We start from the raw sequence: 25,448 nt of genomic DNA on the forward strand, positions 1-25,448 counted from the left end.
TTTCAAAAGGGAAGAACTGAAAGGAGAAGTTGAAAGATAACCAGCTGTTGAATTACATAAATTTTATATTGCAGTCTGTAACTCATTTATAATGTGAAGCAACAAAATGTAAAAAGAGCCCACTCAATTTTTTTTATCAAGCGCCATTTTCTAGTGTTTAGGGTTCTTAAGTAGCTTTTATTCCTAACATTGGCATTGGCATTCTGGAGTGACTCTGGGGTAACTGCTGTCTTTGTGACCCTGTCTATAAAATAAGAGTGATATTTGCATCCTCTTTAAAATCTTTTCAGGAACTGAAATTGAAAGGGACATAACTGAATTGAAAATACTCATAAGAATTAAATGTTGTCATTACCACCTTCAAGTGCAAGCAGTAGATTTGAGAGTGGTATGAATCCTGTCTAGACTGACTTGCATTGTTCCTGGCAGATGCATTTATTTATGGAAGATTATCTTTTTATGTGTAGGCATCAATGTATTATTCTTCATTTAGCAAGCCATGAGACTATCAAATGATAGTCTAGAGTTACTTGCTAATAGAAGAGAACCTATTTGAAAAATAGTGTTTAATAGCAAGACTGATGTTTATCTTCATAATAATTCTGGAATACTTATGAAGTGTTTTGAGTAATGAGATTTGCTCTAGAAATAAATGCCATAATGAGTTGGATGCTATAAATTTAAAAGTAAAGGCAAAAGGGTTTGTTTTAGGTTTCTTGGTTTGGTTTATTTTGTTTGTTTGTGGGGTGTTTTTTTGTTTTTGTTTTTTTTTTAATAGCCTAGAATATTCTCCACTCTTCCTTTTAAAGTCCCCATAACAACTCTGCATTTATCCACCTTTGTTGTGGCTTTTATTTCTCCTAATGTTTACATTCAATTTTTAACGTGCTGCCAAAGCTTTCCAATGTGACACACACAAGTAAGATGTGAGGCAACTGTTAGAATTTGTAGCTTATTTAAACTGAAGTGAGATTTCACTGCACAACTTAAACCTTCAACCTTGATCCCAAATCTTTGCTTTTGATGAATTGCAAAGGCTCTTACAGAGTGGGAAAGAGTAGAGAGGCAGGCCCTAGAGCCTCAAAAAAAAAAAAGTGTATCTGTGCATGAGCACACATGCATCCAAAGTCTAGGCAGCCCAGTAGTGGGAGTTGTTTCCAGCATCCTCTCTAAACACTGTCTCTAGACGATCCATCTGCGTTTCTGTGAGAGCGCTCTTGAGTCCGTTACTGAAGCTGTATCTTCTGCATTTTCTTGAAATGGTTATTTTTAACCATCTGTCTAAAGCAAGGACATCAGCTTTGTGTTGTCATGTTCCAAAGTTTCCTAGCCAGGTATTTGGGCTACAATCAATCCAATGAACTACAGCAGGGCCAGCGCGGTGTCTTCGTGTAGAAGGACGCTCATACTCCTGATGATAATCCTGATGATTGTAATCACGATGATTAAGAGTTATTGAAAGTCTGCCAGAATCTGTGAGTGCCAGGTGTAGCCGCTGTGCCTGTGGGCAAGTGTGGGTTTCCCTAGAGCTTATTAGCTCCAGGTCACTGTCAGTTCTGCAGGGTCTGAGTCAGCCCTTACCAAGCCACTGAAAGGTTTCTGTGCTGCACTTCCTCAGGCTCCAGGTTTGGGGGGGGCTTCACTGGCACAGCGCCACACCAGTGTGTGGAGCTAGCTCAGCTCTGGGGTTGGAGCTACAAAGTTGTGTAATCTGAAGTCCTAGAGAAGAGGAGCTGGGTGATTTTGCTTGGGGTCTTGGTGCTCCAACCCTATACTGTTGAACACCCCCCAGGTGCATCAGAGTGTTTTTTTTACAGTTGCATCTGGACCTACAAGTTTTGTGGACCCAGAGTGTTTCTGCTTTTGTTGGCAGGGTTAGTTCGCTCTGTGTGGTTTATCTGGCAAACTGACCACTTTTAAGTGCATGTACAGAAATCAAATGGCCCTTTCTTCTTCCTCCAGTCCCGTAGTTGCAGCTCCCGCGTACTCTATGTTGCACATCACCTTTTCCTTTCATATTCACTTTTTTCTCACTGCATAATCCATTTTTCCAACTTCTCTCTAAATACTCAGCTCAAGGCTGCATGTGCTTACTTATCTCTTGTTATTCTTCCTTATCCTACTCTGCCCTTGGAATATGGATAGCAGGGAGAAAGATGGCTGCTTGCGGTCTTACCTAAGAGTTAGTGATACTGAATCTGATTCAAGCAGTAGATGCCAGGTGCTGAGTGTAATGGCTGTTTCTCCTCACTGTCCTTTGATTACTCTTGCCTCCTCTCCCAACATGCAGTCTTCTAGGACTCCTGTACCCTGCTTTTGATGATACTCTGGTCCTTGTAGGCACCTAGCCTTCATTACTTCCATGTGTCACCTGTTGTTTCAGCAGTATGCAGCGTTGTGGGACAAGGTAGAAGGTGGTTCATAGAATCATTGAATCATTAAGGTTGGAAAAGACCTCTAGGATCATCAAGTCCAACCTTCAAGTCCTAGAATTACCTTCTAAGGTTCTACATCTTCCCTCTCTTTCCAAGTTCAGTGAAGTACAGAAAGGACACTGTATTTCAAAAAATACTTTGTTTTGGTATTCCTGAACTTGGTTTGAAATGTCTTGCTGACTGAAGTGTGGGGGAACATGGTCCAAAAAGTACTTGAAAGTTTGAGAGCTATTTCAGTGTGGTATACTGGTACTCTAAGGAGAATTAGAATCACTTGAGTGTCTTCTTTAAATTTGTATTCAAGAATTAAGGTCACTGTTACATTTAGGTTTAGAAAGGAACATTTCCCCTAGGTCAAGTTGACCACATTGGATGCCTTCCCTGTCCTCTGTTTTGTATAGGCTTAGGTTGTCATCTTTACCTCCTCAAGGAGTTAATTTAACAAAGTCCTTTGTTTATGGCAGATGCCTAAGTTTCAGGCAGTGTCCATCTCTCTCCTCTTCTCTTGTCATGTTGTCATTGCTATGGCTTGTGGCCTTTTGTTACTGGTCTTAGCACTTACTATATAGTATAGGGATGTCAGCAACTCAGACTGCAAGCTACATAAAAGGATAACGTGGAGTTTTTTCTACTTGGCTGCATAGAATAAATCATGTATCTCTGGTAGTGATAAAAGGAGGGAGCACTGGAGTAGTTTTCAAGGAGGGTGACAGGAGCGCTTCAAAGATTCCTGCTTTACTCGAGTTGCTTGAGAACTGCACACACCATAGGTTAGCAAGGCCTGTTTCCAAAGCCTTTGTGGTATGTACTCACAAGCAGGGCAGATGTTCTGTGACCACTTTTAAAAGGAACCTGTGTTGTACAGTTGTTTGTGACTATGAGGAACTTTAATTTGATAACCCAAATCAATCCGTTGCAAACCAGTGGAAGTTATTGTTAAGATGCCTCATTAGGGAGGTTGCGGGGGCTAAGGGGGAGTGGTGGCAATAATTTTTGTGAACCTGGATGCTGTAGGCATGTCAAATGCTGAGATTCCCTGGTTGAAAATTAAACTTGTTCTGTAAAGAAACTGTGCAGGCAGGTCACAGTTTTCTTTTTATAATGTGCCCAATGGCTTTCATTGTTTCCAGTGTGAACTGATATATGTTCGATATATTTTTCTGTTGACTTTTAGCCCTATTTAGATTTTCTAACTGAACTTTCAAAGGGGGAAATACAGATATTTTGGAATATTGGGTTATAAATAACTCCAGAGTTTTAAAATAGTTTAAAGAACAGTGCTTCATACTTTTATTTTAAACTTGACGTATGGCAGCTGCAAAGGTTTAGGGCAGTGTTGTGGTTTAGGTGTGTTTGCTCCTGGCAGCAGAACTACAAGAAACTGTACTTCAAGGGAGGGTGAGAGGCAGAAGGATTCATGTTTATTTTTGCAGATTAATTTTGTCTGGGAAGCTGAGCAGGTCTTACCCTTTCTCCTCCTCACTCCCTGAGATTTACTTGTAGCAACTAAATTAAGAGAAGAACATAAATGCATGTATACCAGAAGAATGGAAGATAAAGATTTTATTTATTGTTGTTTTTGCTACTATATCTTTGAGTGTTACAGGTGTGGGGAGGAAAAAACCCCTATCACATATCTTTAAAATAGTTCTAAAATTATGTAAAATAGTGCAATTTTTGAGGGGGCTTTACTGGAACATTAATCCATCGTGCTTTTGTGCATTCAAGCTTATGTAAGTTTGTCTTCATCCAAGGCTGCTGCTTTAAAAATAATTCTGAAGCTTTGAACACCAAACCTTTGAAGTCCAAATCACTACTTTCAATATTTAAAAGTTAATGTAACAACTAAAGAAATTGTATATCTAATAGCTTTTTTCTTTTCTATTTTAAAATAGGCCTTGATGTCAAAAGCGAAGCATGCCAGCGATTTTTTCGAGATGGGTTAACAATATCTTTCACAAAAATCCTTACAGATGAGGCAGTGAGCGGCTGGAAGTTTGAGATTCATGTGAGTTTTTAATGCTGTGTTTCTGAAAAGCATAGTAATTTAAATGAGGAAGGAGGCTGCCTTTTTGTGACTATGAGGAGACTGCAGAGGCTGAATCTCATTTTTGAAACTCATCTCAATAGAGAACTGGGAGAACTCTCGTATAGATGGCTCTGAGGGGGGTCGTCATCCTTCTGTCAGTATTTTGTCTTACTGCCTCTGGTGTTTTTGGAAGGAAATAAAACATGAGAGGTGATATGGGGAGAAGCTGAACTTTGTGTGTTCAGTAGTGCGGCTCTTGTTAGGCAGGCTGTCTTTGGCCAGATGTCTAGAGACCTGCTTATTCTTATATGCGTAGTAGGACATGAAAACTTGCTTTTTTAGTAAAAGCTTTTAGCAACCTCGTAACTTCTGAATGTTTGTAGCAGCTGCTTGAATAGAAAAACTACCTGTTGGACAACTAGTCACATGCCAAATTAGAAACTGTGAAGACCTTCATAAGCAAATGAAAATATGTGAGAGAAATGGGTGAAAGAAAGAAAAGTTAACAGTTCAGTGGTGATTCATGAATGTCTCAAAAGCCAAAAATATTTGTCTTTCCTAAATTTAATTTTTACCTGAAAACAGGTAGTTCAAAGTTTTGTTTAAAGCCTCTAATGGAGTAAGTACAAATTAAAGCACAATATTGTAAAACTCATATGTAACTCTGCATGCTAGGTACAGAGGTTCACAGGTTTATAGTTCATATTCATTGTACAGTCACCTGTCATATTCTTGGTTGTTATTTTTTTAATAGAGATGTATTATTAACAACACTCATCGACTAGTGGAACTCTGTGTGGCCAAGCTGTCCCAAGATTGGTTTCCCCTTCTTGAACTTCTTGCCATGGCCTTAAATCCTCATTGCAAATTCCATCTATACAATGGTACTCGTCCCTCGGAAACAGTTCCTGCAGGAGTCCAGCTCGCTGAAGATGAACTTTATGCCCGCCCTCCTGACCCACGATCACCAAAGGTATGAGAGCATTTTCAGACCTGTATTTTTAATTTCATGCAGTGTTACCTAATTACACAGTAGCCATAGAGAAGTGTTTTTAGAGGGGGAAAAAAACCCCTTTGTTGTCTTTGTCACCAAGATGTTCTGCTGCTTTTGACTTATACATTAAATCGTGATTGGTTAAATTTCCCTTTCGAACTCTTTCAGTCTTATTGGAATGCCATCCCTACTGTGTTAATTGACTTGCTTGTATTGCCAGTTGATGGATTTACCTTTTCACTCAAAATGATTTCATAGGTGGCATAGTTTGAGGAGATTATATGACAACGTAGGAATTTTCTCTCCCTTTTCTTAGAGTTCTCAGTGGTGGGTGAATTGTTTTTAATTGGACATGAGGTGCTCGTGTCAGTGTGGTTTGGGGGTTTGGTTTTTTGTTTTGCTTTGGTTTTTTGTGGGGGTTGGTGAGGGTTTTTTGGGTTGTGGTGTGGTGGGTTACCTTTTGTGGGTTTGGGGTTTTTTGGGTGGGTTTGGGTTTTTTGGGTTTTTGTTTTTGTTTTTTTTTTTTTTTTTGACTGGCAGTGCAGATTAGTAAACTGTTCTGGTTCATGGGTCTGAATTTTTCAGAATTGTGCTCTGAGTGGTGGTGTTAAAACTTCAGGAGCTAGCAGAATTATATTTTTGCTGCTTTCTTCTTTCTTCCCCCTCCTCTCCCCCCCCCCCCCCCCCCCCAGTAGAACTGCTAGCTATTGATATGTAAGAGCCAAAGATAAATAATTCGATGTCCTTGAACTTTTTTGCATTGCTAACTGTGTTTAGAAGGATGTTATTTTGCATTCTTACTGCTTTTATATGCAGCATTATCACATCCAGGACCAGAAAAAAATTCCAGAATCGTTATGCTTTCTGTAGTAACTTAGTAGTCAAAGGTGAACCTGAAGTATAGTAATTTTTATTCCTATGTATTTGATAAAATTCTTTGAATAATTAGTATATACAGCATCTGTGTTTTTTGACATAACAGGAAAGATCATGTTGCCTATTTCTAAACATTTTCTTAAAACTGAGTATTTAAACCATATAGGCTAGTTCACTGTCAGTTCTGTTACCTTCTAACAGTTTGTGTATGGATTTTTTTAAAGCAAGTTTTGTTAATAACAGGTACTTCAAAGTATTTCTAGATGGTAATTTGTAAACGTCAGAAAATTACTAAATTACTGTTTATTATATTGCAGGGTTGGCTAGTAGATCTTATCAACAAGTTTGGCACATTAAATGGATTTCAGATCTTGCACGATCGCTTCATGAGTGGATCAGCATTGAATGTTCAGATAATTGCAGCTCTCATCAAGTAAGTTTTTTAAAAAAATAATTATTACTTATTTAGAAAAGTTAGTCTAAGTAAAACATTATGTTAGTGCAAAACTTAGTCTTTTCTTGAAGTGTTTCCCCTCACTCTATCTCTTAACTAGTTGTGTTTGCCTTCAGCATTTCATGTGCTTGTAAACAGACTTGAGTTTTGTGTGTAAATTGCTTGTTGCTAGCTTAATATTACACAACTACCAATTATGGCATTTTGATCCCTTTTTTCTTGCTTTTTAGGCCATTTGGACAATGTTATGAATTTCTAACATTACATACAGTGAAGAAATATTTCCTTCCAATTATAGAAATGGTTCCACAATTTTTAGAAAATTTAACAGATGATGAACTGAAAAAAGAAGCAAAGAACGAAGCCAAAAATGATGCTCTGTCAATGATAATCAAATCTCTAAAGAACCTAGCTTCAAGAGTTCCAGGACAAGAAGAAACTGTAAAAAACTTAGAAATATTTAGGTTAAAAATGATACTTAGGTAAGATGCTACTCCTAATATGATGTGCTACTTCTGACTTTTTTTCCACACTTCTTACATTTAATTTCTCTTATAGGTTGTTACAAATTTCTTCTTTCAATGGTAAAATGAATGCACTAAATGAAGTTAACAAAGTAATATCCAGTGTGTCATATTATACTCACCGGCATGGTAATCCTGAAGAGGAAGAATGGCTTACAGCTGAAAGAATGGCAGTAAGTTCTCCTCTTCACCAAAATGCATTGAATAGATTTTCTTCCTCCTTATTGCTTTACTTGTAGAAGTACCTATATTTTATGGAATCCTGCACACACCGCTAATTTTCATATCTAGTGTTATTTACAGTAAGTATCATGTCATGGTAATAAGTCATTTTAATAGTAGTCTTTCTGTGAAAAATTGCTGTACTTGTTTCAAAGCTGCTGTTAAGAATTATTTTCAGTGCTGCTAAAATCCTGCTTTAGAAAGGGACCCTTGAACAGTATGGGTTTTATATAGCATTTAAAAAAAATACCAAAACAAAAACCCAAACCTAGATAAAACACCTGAGATTCATTTGAAACTTCAGTGCCACTGTATCTAGAAGTTGGACATTCATTTTAAATAAGGTCCTAGTCTGGTTTTTGTGCCTCAAATAATTTTTTTCTGGTTGTACTTCTAAGAGAGTACTCTGCTTTCCACATTTCACAAGCTGGATTTCTTGGCATAGAAAGTTCTAGGCACCATATTTTTATTTATTTACTTAATATTTACATACTTTGGCTACTGTTTCATGCTTGAGTGCATATGTAGGGAACTATTAGAATTAGTATGTATAAAGTTAAAGTAAGGACAATTTTCTCTTCATCTTTGTGAAATTTAATTGTGTTAAAGGATTGTTTGCACTGTTCTGCTCCATCTTTGTGACTGGCTACCTGTTCTAGGTTTTATAATCTGCAAAAGGACTGCTGACAAAAAAGAATGACTGTAGTTTAACTTTTTAAAGCAATAGGAGGAAATAGGTCTCTTTTTTTTTTTTACATATTCCCTGTGCTTTGGCATCTCAAACAAGACCTCTGTTTAAATGAAAACTTCTAGATGGAAGTGTTTCATGAGACTAGCTTGAATATTTTATGTCTGTAGACAAGGACACTGCTGGAAGGTATAATGCTGAGTATGTTTATTTTTCAGTGCTCAAAGCACATGCTGCTTTGCTTTAGTTAGAACAAAAATTACATGATTCTAATCTGACTGTGTCAATGACACCGGTGAAAAAAATTGCACCTACTTAAATGAGGCTTGAATATTTGCCTCTAATTCAATTAGAAGCATTTAAAAAAGCTGTATAAGTGGCAGTACATAAATAATCTAGCCTTCTTATATTTCAGTCATCACTTACGCCCTTTTTATGTGATAATCTGTAGGCATACCAGTAAAGCTAGAAGTGTCTTAGACAATTTAGTTTTGATATTTAATGACTGTGAATTGGAAGAGAATTTTTTTTTCCCTGAATAGAAGAGTTAACTGTTCTTTCCATTGGCTTTTTAAGTTTGAAGTTGTTTGAACGTTTTTATGCTTTGAGTTCATGACTTTAATATGCCTGAAAAAATATTTCCCCTTAAGATATCACAGTGACTAGCATATTGGATTATTTAAAATGCTGATCTTTTTTTAAAGAGGAAATGAAAGTTAGAGATAAATATCTTCCTCTTGTGCTGCATCTTTCTCACTTCTCCCAATTAGAATATTGTATGTAAAGTCAGTAACAGGTTGAAATTCTTTTTTAGCTTCAATACCCGTGACAGCACTTCAGTAATTTGAGATGGCATTAATTTCTTTTTATATTCAGGAATGGATCCAGCAGAATAATATTTTATCAATTGTATTGAGAGATAGTCTTCATCAACCTCAATATGTAGAGAAGTTAGAGAAAATTCTTCGTTTTGTCATCAAAGAGAAAGCCCTCACTTTGCAGGATCTTGACAACATTTGGGCTGCACAGGTAAAGAATTCAACTGCTTGTCTGCTGGTGTGCATGAGGGATCTTGTTTTGTGTAATGTATTGAGAAGATGACGACTTGTGCGTCTTATTCTTGGTGTTAGAAAAAAAACTAAAGAAAATTTTGAAATGAAATGGTGTTCTCTTTTGGGGTCCTGGATCCCAAAATTGACTTCTCAAATGTCTTCAGCAGAAGGGGTCAATTACACATGTATGTAAAGTCTGAAGGAACAGTTCAGAACATGGTGCAGAGATTATAAGTATTAAGGAACCTTCAATGTTGAGCAAAGTCTATATTGTGAAAGAACATGACACATTATGACTTAATATTATTTTAAAATGCAATAAAGTGTATTGCTAATCTCTGAGTTCATCAGTTTTACAAATTTTTCCTGGTCAGAGTGCTATTAATAAGGCTTATAATAATGACTGTTCTAGAAGTTGTTTAACAGCAAATTCTTTCCTTTGTGTTGTAATGATTATGTCTGAAAAAACTATAAATTTTGCAATAGTGGCTTGTTTACTTAAATAATGGGTGAATCTGGGCTTCCTAGATGTGGGCTGCATGAGTTTAGCACACGTAAAGGGTAGCTGAGGAGACAAAAATCATTATTAATTTTTGAGGAGACGGAAGGTAAAAGGTTATTTTAGGATAGAAACAAGCATGAGTATCCTTGTTCATAAGTAACTAGTAGGGAAACTCTAACTTAATTGTACAAATAAGCCCTTAGGCCAGCCTTTCAAGTGTGGGAAGGCTAAATCTGGTTTCCAAGATAGAGGGCTGTAACAGCTTTGGCAGGGATAGAGTTCAATTTCTTCATACTAGCTTATATGTGGCTGTGTATGTAACACAAAAGATTTACCTGTTAAACTTTTTATCTCAACCCACAAGTTTTCTCACTTCTACTCTTCCAATTCTATCCCTCATCCCGCTGTGGGGTGAGGAGTGAGCGAGCAGCTGTGTGGTGCTTAGTTGCCAGCTGGGATTATATCACAACAAGGACCAACACAGGAATTGGGTAGTGTTGCATACCTAGTTTATACCTAGAACATGTGTTCATGTTCTTCTGAAACGGTAACAGTTTGGCTGAAGTGGATTTATCCAGGTGTCCGTGTTTTCAGGTGTGCTGTTTTCAGGTTGCATTTAAAGCACTTGGGACTACAGGTGATGTTAGTGAAGGGTTGACCGGACATCTCTTGTGGTTCGACTAACTTCATAATCTCTAAACTTCAGTTCCAGCATGATAGTAACTGCACAGGCTGAAACTCAAGAAGGTCCTTATTTACTCATTATCCCTAAGTCCTGTTTAGAAAATTACATAATGTAACAGAGATATACACAGATTACTTGAATTAACATCTGTGATCATATTTTTAGTTTTCAGCTTGTGGTCTTTAGACCTTTCCAGACTGTCTTTGTAAGAAGTCTGTGGGGGTCAAAAAAGACTTTGAGAAGGTAGTCTGCTGTTAGTAGGCTTGTATTAGCTATACTAGAGACTCACCTTTTATAAGGACAAAAAGAACCCCAAACCTGAAATGTGACAAAGTCTTCCAAGCAGTTCTGTTAGTCACAGTGCCTGGAAATGGAATGTGTGGATAACCTAGTTTAAGTCAAACTTTTTACCCTTTCAGAAAAGTGTCAACAACTGATGCAACCCCTAAAAGACATGGATAGTCCACGCCAACAGTTGCAAAAAAAATATTTGAGAATAAATCTTCCATGCTCTCAAATACCTGGCTTTCAATTAGGTAGTGGCCACAGTGCACTTGCTGCAGTTTTGCCCTGTATTTTTTATGTGGGAAAGTCGAGTTCAGTACTATTCAGGTAGATGGTTTTACTGTGGCTTTGGCCATGGAATTAAAATAGACTGAAAGGTAAGAATACTAAAATCTGCCAATGCAGATAGTTTTTACCAGCTTCACTACTCCCTGTGTTTAATAGTTTTTAGAAGTTCTTATTAAATGACTGCTTCTAAGAGCAGCTGGAGCATGAAATTCAGTAGCAAAGCGTTGATTTACCGTGTAGCTTTATATAACAGGCAGGCTATTTTAGCTCTGGCTCAGTGCAGCAATGGTGTGGTTTTGCTTTCAGGCTAGAACTGTTAAATTGCTGCCTGGATTTAGAGGGTGAGCATGCACAAATTTACAGTTGACGGTATAGAAGCGCCCTGAGAATCTCAGTATACAACTAGAATAAAAACAAATAAGTTTATGAAAAGTAGTAAAACCATGCTGCTTTTGCCTTTAGAAGGCAACGTAAGTTTTAAGTTTCATTGAAGAGTTTTCCTGTCTTACAAAGTGAGTGCTCACAAAATGGAAGTGTGTTTGACTCAAGGAATAATGTTGGAAGTTTCTAAAGGCAAGCATTAAGTTGCAGGGAAAGATCCAGCTGGACAAGAAAGTTGCAGAGATAAGTGTTGGAGTCTCATTACTTACGTTCTGTAGCATTTAACTAAACCTGACATGTGCTTCTCTGTTTTTAGCACAGCAGGCTGACAGTTCACACATCAGGTTCCTTACCTCCTCCTGCTGTCTTGTCTGCTTCTCCAGCCTTTTCTGTTCTTAAGGGCCTCCCCATCTCTGTTAAAAAGCTCCCAAGGCAAGATTGTTTTATGTCTCGGTCTTCCTGCCCTGCCCCCCCCCCCCGAGCAGCTGTGCATACTTCTTCATTTATTTGTTACATTTTAGATGTTCTTTCTGCCCTGTATGGTCTTAGCTTTTCTTTCTAACCAGGAAATGGTGTGGTGAGAGGAAAAAAAATTATATGATGTTTTACAAAATCCAGTGGAATAAGTGGTTTATTAATTCCCTCTCTCATAATCTGAGCTGTAACATGAAAACTGATGTTTCTGCTTAAATTCACCTTTTTTAAAGAAAAAATTATGACACGCTATGAAGAATTTATGGCACAGCACATAACAAAGCTGTTGGTCTATTTTTTTGTTGTTTTTAAGTGAACCACTGATGCAAGCTTTTAGAAGGAAACAAATTTCAAAACTGCTCATGCATGCATTTTTAATACTGTACAAGATTAATTACATCAGAGTTTGTTTTCTAGGTATTTGTTTTGCATTTTTTATTCTACACTTAAGGAAAATTTTCTACAGTAAATAAGCTATTGATTCACATAGTCCATAAGTGTTGGTTTTGAGTGCAGATTTGAAGTATGGGATACGTTTTCCAGCCCCGGCACATAGGAAAGAAATTTTCTTCTCACCCAGAGTTAAAGTTGAGCTAGCTGGTTTTGCCTTATTGTCTTCCTCCTTAAATATCAAAATTGTGATATACACCAGACTTTCTTATTTAAAACAGTGTCTAGGATATAACATCTTGTTATTAGTTTTGTGATTGTTAGATTGCGTAAGTTTATAAGCTGTTGGATTTTAAATTTATGTCTGCCAACAAGTTGTTTGTAATAGAAAGCTTTAGTTGTCCATGAATCCACTAGCACAAAGGAAGTACTTCAGCCTGAGAAACTATGTGGAAATACTAAAAATTGTTTTACAGCTTAAAATGCCTCAATAAAATTAATTGAGGAAGTGGATTTTAAGTCCTTTCAAACAAACAACCCCCAAAAAAACCCCAGACCCAACATTAAATTACTGATTTGTAAGTTAAAGTATCCTTTTAGGCTTTATTATCTACTTACTGTTCCTGCATGATTTTGTTAAAATAAATAGCGTGACACTGCAGTATTTACATTCTAAATACTTGTGTGCACACACACAGAGCACACTTACATTCTTACACACACAAGGGAAATCTAAATACTGAGACTTCCCAGTGAAGTAAGTATTCAGTTTGCCATGCTGCTCCCACAGCATCAGCTTTTCCTGCTGGCCACCTTGAACAGCCGTCTTCTAGGAATGATGTAGGATGTCTTGCTGCTTGACTTAATATGGATTGCTACAAATGTTTGTGGTTTCTTTTTGTCTTCTTGACAGGCAGGAAAACACGAAGCCATTGTAAAAAATGTACATGACCTCCTTGCAAAATTAGCTTGGGATTTCTCTCCTGAACAGCTTGATCACCTGTTTGATTGTTTTAAGGTAACTGTGCATGTTTTGACTGTATTCAGGCAGTGGCTTGTGAAGTTGGATAGATACAGACACGTGACTTTCAAGGTCTACTCTCTACTTTTTTTGGATACATGCAGTTTCCTTGTGTTAAAAGAATTCTTAATGTGTATAGCAACAGTCTATAATATTTAATATTAGAAATGCTAGATTGTGCTGTTCTTTAATGAACACTTATTGTGAGATTTTTTTGTTTACTTCCTGTCTAAAGCAAAGACTAGTTATGCTAGTTTAATTGACAGTTTTGTTTTCTGGTTTAAACTCTTTTGGATAATGCACATCTGTTTAGGCCTGTAATGTTAAGGTGACTGTCAGCAATCCTAGGAATATTGACTTTTTCAAATAAAGTTAGTTATTTATCTTAAATACTTTTGCATGTCTTCCCAATTATTAAGTGTTGATGGTTTAGTAAATAATGTTTTTTCTCCTAGCATTAGAGTAGGTTTCATGAAATCTACTGGGCATTGCTACTTTTGATCTTTAAGTAGATGAGATCAAGGACTTTCATTCCCTGCTCCCCCAACTTCTTCATCATGTAGTAATTTTTTCTCTGGTTAACATAGATACAGAATGAAACAGTCTTGGGAAGGTAATGTTGAATGTTGATGAACATATAATGATTTGATTGAAATTGCAGAGCTCCTTGTTTCTGAAAATTTGTTACTCACTGTCTTTTTAATGTATGCTTATGTGAACATTTGTAGCTTCCAGTAGTGGTGCTATCCAGCTTGTTTTCCTGTTTCACTTCTAGGAGGTGATCTGCTGTACTGGAAAATGCAAGCCAGCTTTGTAAACTCAGTTTCCTGGTTTTAGATAAATACATTATAGTAACATTTTGGCTTACATGCAATTTGTGCTCCAATTAATGGGGTCTCCTAGTTTGATAAATATGGGTCTAATGTTCTTTAATCTAGATACTGAACTAAACGCTCAGAAATTCTACGTGTAAACTGTTGCAAGCTGTGTCTGACCTTGAGAGATGGATGTGGAGTAATGTTATATTGGAAACTGACTCAGAAAAACGTTAACTTAATGCAGAAGACATTTGTTTCAGTCAGATTCAGAGGCAATACTAAAATTTTACTCGTTTAGTGATTATAAGTTATTTAAGAAGTCTCTTAAGTATAAGAACAGGAGTTTTGAGAAAGCATTTGCAAGAAACAGCTGAGTCCACTATATTTTTTCCTGTGGGTGAACTTGCCTGATGGTGATGTTAACTTCTACAAACACATCTGTGATCTTTGAATATAGATCCTTTTTTTTATGTCTCAAGTTGAATACACTTTAGTTGTAAACTCTAGAAAAGCTATTCAATTGTCTGACATGTATTGATCTAATGTGCTATTTATCTTTAATGAAAGACATTAACATGAAAGTTCTTTATATAGTTGCATCATTTGTTAACGGTGCAGATTATATGTGAAATTAAAAAAATGTGGTTTTCATATCAAATAAAATATTTTCTTAGGCAAGTTGGACAAATGCAAGCAAGAAACAGCGTGAGAAACTACTTGAGTTAATTCGTCGGCTTGCAGAGGATGACAAGGATGGTGTGATGGCACACAAAGTGCTGAACCTTTTGTGGAATTTGGCTCATAGTGATGATGTACCAGTTGATATCATGGACCAGGCTCTTAGTGCCCATATTAAAATCTTAGATTACAGCTGTTCACAGGTGAGTAATCTGATGTGTTCTATTGTGAAATCGGTCACAGTTAGTTTCCTTCCATCCCCCGTTAAAAATTCAAGAGATCGGGTAATTTAATAAAAGTGTTCCTTATCAAAGATTTGTATTATTCTACCAACATCCAAGTATTTTCAGAATGTTATGGGGCATACTTCAAGTAACACACTTTGTGCTTTAATTGGAGAGAGTGAAATACATCAGTTTGCCTGTCTTGTTGGAATTAGTGACTTACTGATGATCGCATTGAAGGAATTGGAAGAGAACCCTACCAAAGTAAATAAGGAGAAAGGAAAAGCAGCACCCCTCCTGTCTTTGCTTTTCGTTGTGGTTCAAATTGATTCACTTACCTGCCTTGACAGCCACTGGCAGGTTTTGCTTCTTAGTTGTCAAGAAGCAGTTTCACATTGTTTCTTGATATGTTACAGCAGTTTAAGCTGAGTATCAGCAAGTAGAAATAAATGAAAGAAAGGAAAGAGCAGGTTATTTAAACACTGATGATCCTATCTAGCTACAGGTTTTCTTAAGTATGTACTGAATGCTAGAGTGCTTGAAGGTAGGGAGTTTGTAATATGCTGATAGCTTCTACCAACATGTAGTGCTGTTCAGCTACTTTTCTTACGCTTGTATGCTTCAGAACTCAGTTGATCTAGTATTTGTGTGGCTTTTTATGTTCTGTTCTATCTTGGAAACAAAGTAAGGGAATGATGATAGCTTCTGCAATATACTTGATTTTTATTATATACGCTTGTTCTTTAAGGATCGAGATACACAGAAGATCCAGTGGATAGATCGTTTTATAGAAGAGCTTCGCACGAATGACAAATGGGTCATTCCTGCACTGAAACAAATTAGAGAAATTTGCAGTTTGTTTGGTGAAGCACCACAAAACTTGAGGTAAGAATGGAATGATAAAGTTTTGTCTATTAAAAGTTGAATGCGTTGGAATGAGGCAAATCTTTGGGGTGTGGTTTTTTGTTTTTTTTTTTTTACAAGAAGCAGGGGAAGCTTAGGTGACATTATAATCAGTGTTTGAAGATGTTCTTGAGTTTTTAATGTGTATAAGTAGCTTCTAAAACTTTAGGCACCTACGTTCAGTAAGACAGCACTAACTGTTTCCTCAAACATCCTTTTATTAATTTTTAGAATAGTCTGATCTGTGGAAAATCCGGGTTTGTTTTTCTGTTAATCTATGGCCTACCCTGGCTAACAGTGGAACTAGCTTACAAAATATATATTTTATGGACATATATATACACATACACATGTACACGTGCACACAAATGTACCCATCCCATCCCTATTTGATGATAAATTTATACAGGTCATGTAGTTTATTTTCTACAAAGGTGACTTTTTTGGTCTGGGAAAAATACTGCTTCTCTCTCCTAAATGGAAGGGATTAGAAATGTTTTAAGTTTGTTCTCTTGTGAAGGATGTTTTGTTTTGGGGGGTGTGTGTGTGTTTTGTTTGTTTTTAAAAGGAAGGAAAAAAAGGAAAAGCCATTGTCTTATTTATTAAAATATACATGCTTATTTTCATTATTTTAAATGTCTTCTCACTACAGAAATATCTGAGATTCTGTGCCCCTAACTTTTTTGTATCCACATCAGAATCTATAAAAATGTTGTTTGCTCATCAGTGTTGCATAATCGCTTTATTTTAATTTTGTAAGCAAATCAGTGTTGCTATTACAGTCTGCTTAGAAGAAGGATCAAGGTAGGGAAAGTTGAAGAAAATAAGCTTTCAGTTCACACAACTCTTCATACTGATACTGTTTTAAGAAGCTGTGATAATATTGCATTCCTGGCTTTTGGAGGTTTTTTTTTATTAATTTTGTTTGCAACATCTTTCTCAATTTTCATGACACTTTAATCCTTTACAGTTTCACATTAATTATTGTTTGAGGTTTTTCCAACAAGGTTACAAAGTAACCTGCTTATTAGCAGATAAGTCTGTTTTCTGTGTCTTGGAGTCTTTCATCTTCTACATGCTGTGTAAGATCTAGGTAAATGTAGCTACGTGGTTATTTGTGGTACTTTCTCAAGTTGGATGCTTTTTAGCAGAATGCCTTAACAAAGAGGCTTTACTTTAAGTAATTATTGAAGCAGAGCTCATTCAAGACACTGATTAGGTTTCTGCTCTGAGTTAATCTTGGGAGGAACCTAACTTCTTTTGAATGTGGAAATGTACATTCCCTGTGTGGTATGTGGTATATGTATAGTTAGATGGTTTGAATCTCTCTTCCCCTTCCCTCTCTCTCTGGTCAGACCATCTCTTCCATTCCTCAGCTTTCGGGCAAGTCTGCGTTGCAGACTGTGATAATACCTTATTTTATCCAGAATTTGAAAATGCACATGGCAGGAAAGTAAACTTTGAATTAAAGGTTTTAGTCAAGGGACTGGTAAAGACCTCTTTCTATGGAGAAGCCTTTGTTAGCAAGATACTGTTGGGGGAATTTTTTTTAGTCATGTAATATCACTGCCCAGGTGCCTGGGAAACCTGGTGAGTGAAAACATTGTTTTGAAGTAATCAGTGACTTTCCAGTCCGCTGAGTTTTTTCTGATAACTCTTAACATGGACAGTTCGGAAATTCCAATACATACATCTAATACCTGTTCCTATCAGTTTACCTCATCTGACTTAAAACTTTAATCTAGAGCCTTCTAGAATTTGGATTGAAAATAGACCAAAACAAATGTTTGTGACAACTGCCTCAAAAACATTTCACAGAGCTTTCTGTGCGCAACATTAATCCCATAATCTCTATACTACTATTTTGGGGTGGTTGGCATTGGCAGTTAAAAGTTTGGTCCAGAATGACTAAGGCTGCTGAACCTTGGCACAAAAAAGTATATATTATGCCATTGGCACTGTAGAGATTCTTTTGAGGAGGATTTAATTGTTGCTAGTTATTCATGCAATTGAGCAAAGCGATGAACTGGTTAAGCAGTTGCTTTGACAAATGACCACAAAGAAATGCTATAAGTTTCAGGAAGTTTAGCTTAACCAGAAGTGCAACAGCACAAGAAAATAATTTTTATTTTGGTACAAGGATTCTTAACAGGTGCAAGGTTACTTAATTAGTATTAAGGAATAGTCAACTTTATTACTCAACATACTGACCTTTAGTGTACAGATAATGAATCATCTTAATTTTCTCTGTGTTGGCTGATGGAGGTAGAGCCTCCTGTAGACCAATTTCAGGCACTTAAGTTTGACCTGTGTCTACTCAAGCAGTAAAAGTTTGGTCTCCTAAATTACTTGCTCAGAAGCATTAACTGAACATTGAGAGGACCTTCTGTAAGAGTTCAGGGGTTTTATTAGTGCTTTAAGAGGCACTTTTAGGCTAAATAATAGAATTTGCTGGGTCTGGTCACTGCTATTTGGATCTTTAATGTCTGCTTTTAATGGTACATAGCATTTGTTCATTTAGTAGAAGAACACTCAACTTCAAAAGCTGAGTTACATGTGCAGTATTATGTTGGGCAAGTTATATGTGCAGATGAATATTTTCGTAAAATCCACTTAAATTAAGTTGTTTGGAATTTTGCCTTTGTCACTTTGCCAATATTTTTCTAGCAAATAAACATGCATTCTAACTATTAAATGTCCTTTTTAGTATTTCCAGAGTACTTTGGCACCCATTTCAAAATACTAATTATTCTTATATGTTGGCTTTTGATATCTATTTAATAGAAACACAAAGAAACTCAGTTGCTGTTAACCAAGGAGCGTGAAAAATTGAAGTTATTACTGAAGGATTATGTCCCAATGTCAACACTAATTTAGCCTAACCTCAAATGCTTAAGGAGTAATTCTGTTGTTGCATGTGGAGTTTGCTTTTATTCTAAAAAGCATGCTAGAAAGTCTTCTCAGACCAGCTCTTCTCTGTGCCTAAAGACAATCATCTTGTCTTTGACTCCATCCTAGCAGATGATCAAAATCGCATCTTACATGGTGCTCACAAATACTGTGTAACAACTCACAACTCACAGCTCTTAACTCTAGTTCTTAAAATTACTCAACTTTTAGAAGTAGTTGCTAATGAAGATGAATCCGTGTTTCTAGATATACTGTTTGTGCGTGTGGCTGAGAAAGGAGAAAAGTAAAAAATGTCTAGCGCAGAAGATTGAGTCTTCTGCCGATAACACTTTCCTTTTTTGGTAGTTTAAGATTGATACAAATGCATAATATTATGAGGGAGGATATAAATATACATGCCAATAGCTTGATTCAGCAAAATACCCCGTCTTACTTCTGCTTGTTCCTTTAGTTTTTTCATCATATCTATTTCCCCAATAGTCAGTGTTCTTATTTACAGTTGTCCTTTGTAAGTGCGTGTCTCTATTGAGAGGTGAAATCTTGCGTAGCCACTAAAATAGAGATATCCAGTCTTTTGCTGGTTTTGCTGCTGGTTTATGCTGATCAAGGAGGGTTGGCCCAGATGGAACGAAGTATAATTGGGAAGTTTCTCAAAGTGACAACAGAGGATGTTCTTTCTGGGTGTACAAAACCCCGTTTGTCGTCTTCCCTCATGCTTCTATCTGTTTTTTGTTTTCTCTCTGACAAATGTCTGCATCCTTTTTTTAAACACAATTTGTGTTTTAAGGGCCCCTTTCAAGCTGTTTTGGAAAGCTCTGCATATTATGAAATTTAATCTTCTGAAAATCTCTGTGCTTAGCAGGCCCAATTCTGTAGGTTGCAGATAACAAAATTATTGGAAGGGTGTTGATGGATGGCTTCTGTCTTTTAAACCCAGATTGACAGTGATCTTTGGCCCAGTGAATCAATTTATCTGTTGTTGTTACATGTACAGTGAAATGTGGTTATCAGCTGCAAGATCATTATCAGCTGATGCTGGAACAGGGATTTCTGTCCGTCCCTACTATTCTCAAAAGGTGTGGCAATGCTGTAGAGTGCTGTAGGCCACCTAGTATGGAGACCCTGTTTCCTAGGAAGGATAAGAGTTTCTACCTGTAATTCGTTCAGCTAATTTTGAGGTCTACTTTCTTCAGTGTTTAAGGAAAGGAGAACAGTTCTGAAATCGCATTTATATTTCTTCAGGGCAGGCTATGGGATCAGCTGAGTGGCAATATAATGAGGAACGCCTCTCTTTTTCTATATCCCCCCGCCCCCCTTCTTTTTTTCCCCCTCTCTTTACCATGGAAGAGCAGTGCAAGTTTACATTGTTTATGCAGCCGAGATCAGTGCTCTGATCTACAGAAATTGGGGAATTTTGAGATTATTCTGCAGAGGTGATTAGTCCCTCAGTTCTAGAATTTTATAATGTTCATGCCATATGGGTTTTACATCCATGCTCTGTATTTTCTCCTACAGTTTACTTCTGTAATCTAAAATTATGTCTAGTATTGTTTGAGAGCAGCATTTTTGGTCAGATCTTGATAATACTTTAATTATAATCTAATTATTTAATTGGGGTATTAAACTTCTCTGTTTTTTCTTAGACTATATGCTCTGCATAACTATGCTTTCTTAGGTTTGTACCAACATTTTTTCAGACAGATATTAGAAAAAACAATGCAGAGTTGTGCAGTTTTTTTAAGTATGGAAAGAATTGGCATAATTATTGGCTAGTAGTTTTTCGCTATAGTTGTAAGACCATGAGCTTTTGTTTTGAAAAATTACCTAGTTTTACTTAGTGTCTTTATATTAATTTGAGGAAAGAATATCAGATGGATGGGAAAGAAACTGTGGTTATGAGTACTGTAGTTGCAGTACAGTTGAGGGTCTCTATCTTTACTGTGCAGTTTGTGGGCAGGTATTTCTATTCCTGTCTTGCTGCAGATATTCTCCCCGCAGCATACTGAGCTGCTCAGATCGCTTTGATATTTTTCATACATACTGTAACTGTGTAATCCTCATTAATTAGCTGCTTTTAACAACTGGTAGGAATTGTTGATGTGTCAGAACAAAAATACTGTCAGAGACTTAATATGCTTTCTATTACAGATCTTGTAGGAAAATTTAGAACTTGCATCAAAGACAAGTTTCTTAAATGGATTTCTGAACTGTTATAAGAAAAGCGGAGAAGTCTTGCACCTAACGCGTGTGTTTTAATTTCAGTCAAACTCAGAGAAGTCCCCATGTGTTTTACCGACATGACTTAATCAATCAACTTCAGCACAATCATGCCCTAGTTACGTTGGTTGCAGAAAATCTGTCTGCCTATATGGAAAGCATGAGGCAGTATGCTAAAGGTAAGTTTTAAAATTAAAATTGTCTCATAAATAGTGTGTGTGAAAACTCCAGTTTGAAAATGGAGTTAAAAGCAAATTCTGATAATGAACTAACTATTAAGTTTATTTGTTTAATTTTTGAGCACCTGTGGGGGTTGATAGCCCTTGTGGTGTCTGATTGGGCAAGAAAAGCTTAAAATGTAAACATTTTGTTTCGTGATTGAAAATGTGTGTTTTACAGCAGAATACGGGGAAGGAGGTGGCAGCTCTTGTTTATCTATGGATTGATAAATATCATCATGTCCTCCTTAGGCTAGGGTGATTATTTTCATGGCAAGTCCTAATAATAATCTTGCCTCTTGTCCCACTTTTAGTTCTGAATTTTTCTAGGCTCCTTTGAGAAGTCCTTTAGTCACCTATATTTGAAGCCAGTGTTTGGAATCTGTCAGGGAGAAGGACTTAGAGCACAGGGATACTGTTTCTTTTTACTATGCAACCCCATTTCTGTTTAGCTGCTTTCTCGCTGCATTTGTTATCAGCAGCACTTTGGCAGCACATCATGTTAGTATTTATATATTTCAGGCTAAACTCAACCCTTTGCTGACGAGTTTACACTCTTACTCTGGACTAGCTTTCTAGCTCAGTAAAAGTAGGGGAGTGAAGGAGAGTGATGGACCAGGAAACTCCATGTTACAGTGGACCACAGTCCTTTTAAGCCAACAGAAGTGAGAGGAGATCTATGGCCTGCCCCATCATCTACTTTACTGACTGGAACTAGGGACCATTCTACCCTGGCATCATAACATCCTACCAGCCTTTCATTTACATCTCAAAAATGACTCAGTACATTATGTAGGAATTCAATGCAGATTTGTTCAGAGAGGACAGGATATTTGCATATTGTAAAGCGGGCGTGTGTTTGTCATCCAATACTTGGGTAAGTTGCCCAGGCACCTTTAATTTTGGAATTCACTTCGTTCTGGAGTACTTGATAAAAGATATCCAAAATATGTCCTTGAAGACTTGCTTGAATAGTGGTGCTATATGAAGATAACAGCTTCAGCTGGGTATAGGTCAATGAGAGTGACATTTAAGCTAAATATTGCATACTGCAGCTGTATTTCTCTATTCAGGAATAAATGAGGTCGTTTACCCTAAGTTCCTTAATGATAGTATTGCACTAATTAACATTAAAATAATACTAAATGCTTTGTTCTGTTCTGAAGCCATGCTGTCTTAGGCTTAGTCTTCTCCAGGAAGGTGGAATAGAACAAGTATTATTTCATGTAACTTGTGTAAGCTGTTGGAGTGAGCTTTAACTTTGCCAAAGTGATGCAAAAATGCTATTTAGTTTATAACGAACTTTGCATCTTAACTATATGGGTAGCTTAGAATCTGTCATTCTATGATTTTTTCCCTGTCTTGGACTTTGGCCAGCTATGAAATCTGGGGTTTGGCCCTCAGGGTTACGAAGGAAACATAATAAACAGCTATATTCTAATGCAATGTTGTCTTTGTCCAAAATAGCCTACACACACTATTAATACATGAACTATTACTCATTAATTTCAACTGTTTTTAAACACTGATGCCAAAGGTCACTTTTGACAGTATTGTTTACCTATCAAATTGTTGATGACTTTGGCAGAAAAATTAAGCTGATGTGTTGCATGATTCTTTTCTTGTGCCAAAAAACACATCCCATTGTCCTGCCCCTCCCCAACTATAACGACTCAGTAAAGCAGTAATATAAACATCTTCAGCATGATAGGAATTATAAGTGTGCAAAGAGGTTAAATTGAATCTAATTACAGAGCAATTGTGCTTTCTTGAGACAAAGCTGCTGCAGGACTTCTCATTTGCATCAGAGTACAAAACCAGATAAACAATAGTGAAGATTTTTTTTTTCATTAGGTGCTTTATTACGTGATTAAGGGAAGCCTAAAACTGTAATACACAGTTCCTGTGCAACTTCTCTTAGAGTTTCAGTTTTATATACTAGATAGAGCAGAACATAGAGCACTGTGAAGTTCACCTTCCATGTCTTCCTGGAGGAAGATGATTGAGGGGGAGGGCCGGGGGGCAGGGAAGGGAATAAATGAAAGGAGAAGAAAGATGATTATGATTATGAGTACAGAAAGAGAGAACTGGACAGCTGTAGAATTCAGCTGAGCTAGAGAAGGAGAATTGAGACGGAGGAAAAATCAGGGCAAACACCCAAACAGCAGAGGTCAAATGCCACGGGGCAGCAGGGGAAATCCAGTTGCCCAGAGATCTTTCTGGCAGTTAATGCCACAATTTCTGTGTAATTTGTGACTATTTTTTGTATTAATTTTGAATTTGCCGTATTTTTATTTTCCTTGAAGGCTACCGTCATTGTGTTCTGTGATGGAAAACAGTGTTCCTATTGTCCTGTTATTCACTCATGCATGTTCTTTTCTATCACACTCCCTTTTATATGATTGCCTTTTTAAGATTAAAGAAAAGCCTAATCTGTTTCACAATTTTTTTCCATGATCTATGACTTTCTCTTCTACTGAACTCACCCTTTTGTCTAACTCTGCAAAGTCCTCCGTGAGATGAGACAACTGCTATTGCGTTGTATAGTCCTGAAGAAGTTTCATCTTATTGACCGTTTATCAAAGAGCTTTTGAAAATCTGAAAAGATTGCTAGCCAGTTCTTCATCTTCTGTTTTTCGGAAGTAACAAAAAACCCCCAAAGTGTGACTTAAATGTAATTATTTGTAAAAATTGTGCCATATGATCTTCTATGTGTTTATCACTATACTTATGTTTTCAACCAGTCAGCTTTTGATCTATAATTTCCCTGTCTGTCCTTCTCCTGCACGTAGAAAGAATTTTAAAGGAGATCACACTTAGACTTGCCGTGGGATGCATGTTGTAGAAAATAAATCAGGCAAATGTAGAAAGGAGCTGAGATGGAGAATATTTAAGGATACTGGTTTCTTCTTTTTTTTTTTTGTAGTTCAGAGTGTTTCAGAATTCTTAAGTACACATATACTGCCTTTGGACAACTGACTGGCCTTTAATACTTGAATTCTTCTGTCATTGCCATTCTTGACACTTGTGTCTGTGAATTAATCTCTAATCAGGAAAAAAAAAAGCCCAGATAGGCCCCATAGTTAAACAACCAACACCACCTCACTCCCAACAAAAGAAAAACAAACAAAAAAACACCCAACACAGGTAACACTTGAAGAAGTTAGTTTTAATTTCTCTGCGATATGCTTATCTACCGTAATTGTTTCTTCTGCTAGACCCACAGGGTATTTTTAAGGTTTTCTACTTCTAATACTTAAATAATTTTTGTTCTGCTATTTTTATACTATTTTTTTCAGAATTTTTTAACACTTTTGATAATTGCCCATTTATGCTCACTTGATTAGGATTATAATTTACATTTTTGACTGAATTCTGGTGAACATAAAGTCTCAAGTTTTGTAGACATGTTAACTACCAGTCTTCTGTTTTCCCTTTTATTTAATTTTTAAGCTAATGTACCTTTTGCACTTGCATATAGAGAGCAGTATTTATGACAATTATTTTTCTCCTAATTTTGAAACACTAATTATGCACTTTTGCTATTACTTGTTTGGGTTCCCTCCCCCTACCCTCCCCAAGAGGAGATACTGATTTTCAGCTCTGAAGATAAATTTTACCATGAGTCTGGAGGTTGTCATGATAGTCTCCCACAGCTGGGTTATCTTAGTTAAATGTAATCTGTATACCTTTGCAGGTAAGAAATACAGCATTAACTAGTTTATAATGGAGCTGTCATAACGAACATGTGTCATGATGAAATGTACAGATCAAGGTAGTGCAAGTCCAGATCTAGATTGTATCTTTTTAATTAAAAAAAAACCAACCATACCAAACAAACCCAAACAAACCCACACCAAGACCAAGTTCCTGTGAAACGAACAGCTGTTTGTTAAAATATTGTGCTGAGATTTGATAAAATGTAGATAAAAGTTTGACTTTGTGTCTTATTCCAAATTACTCAACTACTACTGTTTCAAGCTTGTCAGTATTACAGGCATTTGGTTTTTGTACTTGGAAACTTGCAGTGAAGAAAGTTGTCATATACTTTCCTCCTGTAAGTGGTGTCACGTATGTAGCTACTTATAAAGGCGTTAACAAATGGGAGTTGTTACTTCCTCTGGAGGGGAAAACCACTAAAAATGTGTAACTGAAATTTTGAGAAAGATGCTCTGTAACA

General features: G+C 36.7%; 1 protein-coding gene across 2 annotated transcripts in view; it reads left to right on the forward strand.

Moving 5' to 3' along the window:
* Window positions 1-25,448, forward strand: part of USP9X (ubiquitin specific peptidase 9 X-linked) — a 103,717-nt gene that overhangs the window by 29,289 nt on the left and 48,980 nt on the right. For both annotated transcript variants that reach the window (XM_075098254.1, XM_075098261.1), the window contains exons 5-14: window positions 4,331-4,443; window positions 5,219-5,437; window positions 6,652-6,767; window positions 7,019-7,270; window positions 7,347-7,485; window positions 9,099-9,251; window positions 13,193-13,297; window positions 14,793-14,999; window positions 15,769-15,905; window positions 21,096-21,229. In XM_075098254.1, the coding sequence (XP_074954355.1) occupies window positions 4,331-4,443; window positions 5,219-5,437; window positions 6,652-6,767; window positions 7,019-7,270; window positions 7,347-7,485; window positions 9,099-9,251; window positions 13,193-13,297; window positions 14,793-14,999; window positions 15,769-15,905; window positions 21,096-21,229 (1,575 nt within the window). The remainder of the gene's footprint in view (window positions 1-4,330; window positions 4,444-5,218; window positions 5,438-6,651; window positions 6,768-7,018; window positions 7,271-7,346; window positions 7,486-9,098; window positions 9,252-13,192; window positions 13,298-14,792; window positions 15,000-15,768; window positions 15,906-21,095; window positions 21,230-25,448) is intronic.

Source organism: Phalacrocorax aristotelis, chromosome 1, assembly GCF_949628215.1.
Source record: "Phalacrocorax aristotelis chromosome 1, bGulAri2.1, whole genome shotgun sequence".
NCBI classification, from domain to species: domain Eukaryota; kingdom Metazoa; phylum Chordata; class Aves; order Suliformes; family Phalacrocoracidae; genus Phalacrocorax; species Phalacrocorax aristotelis.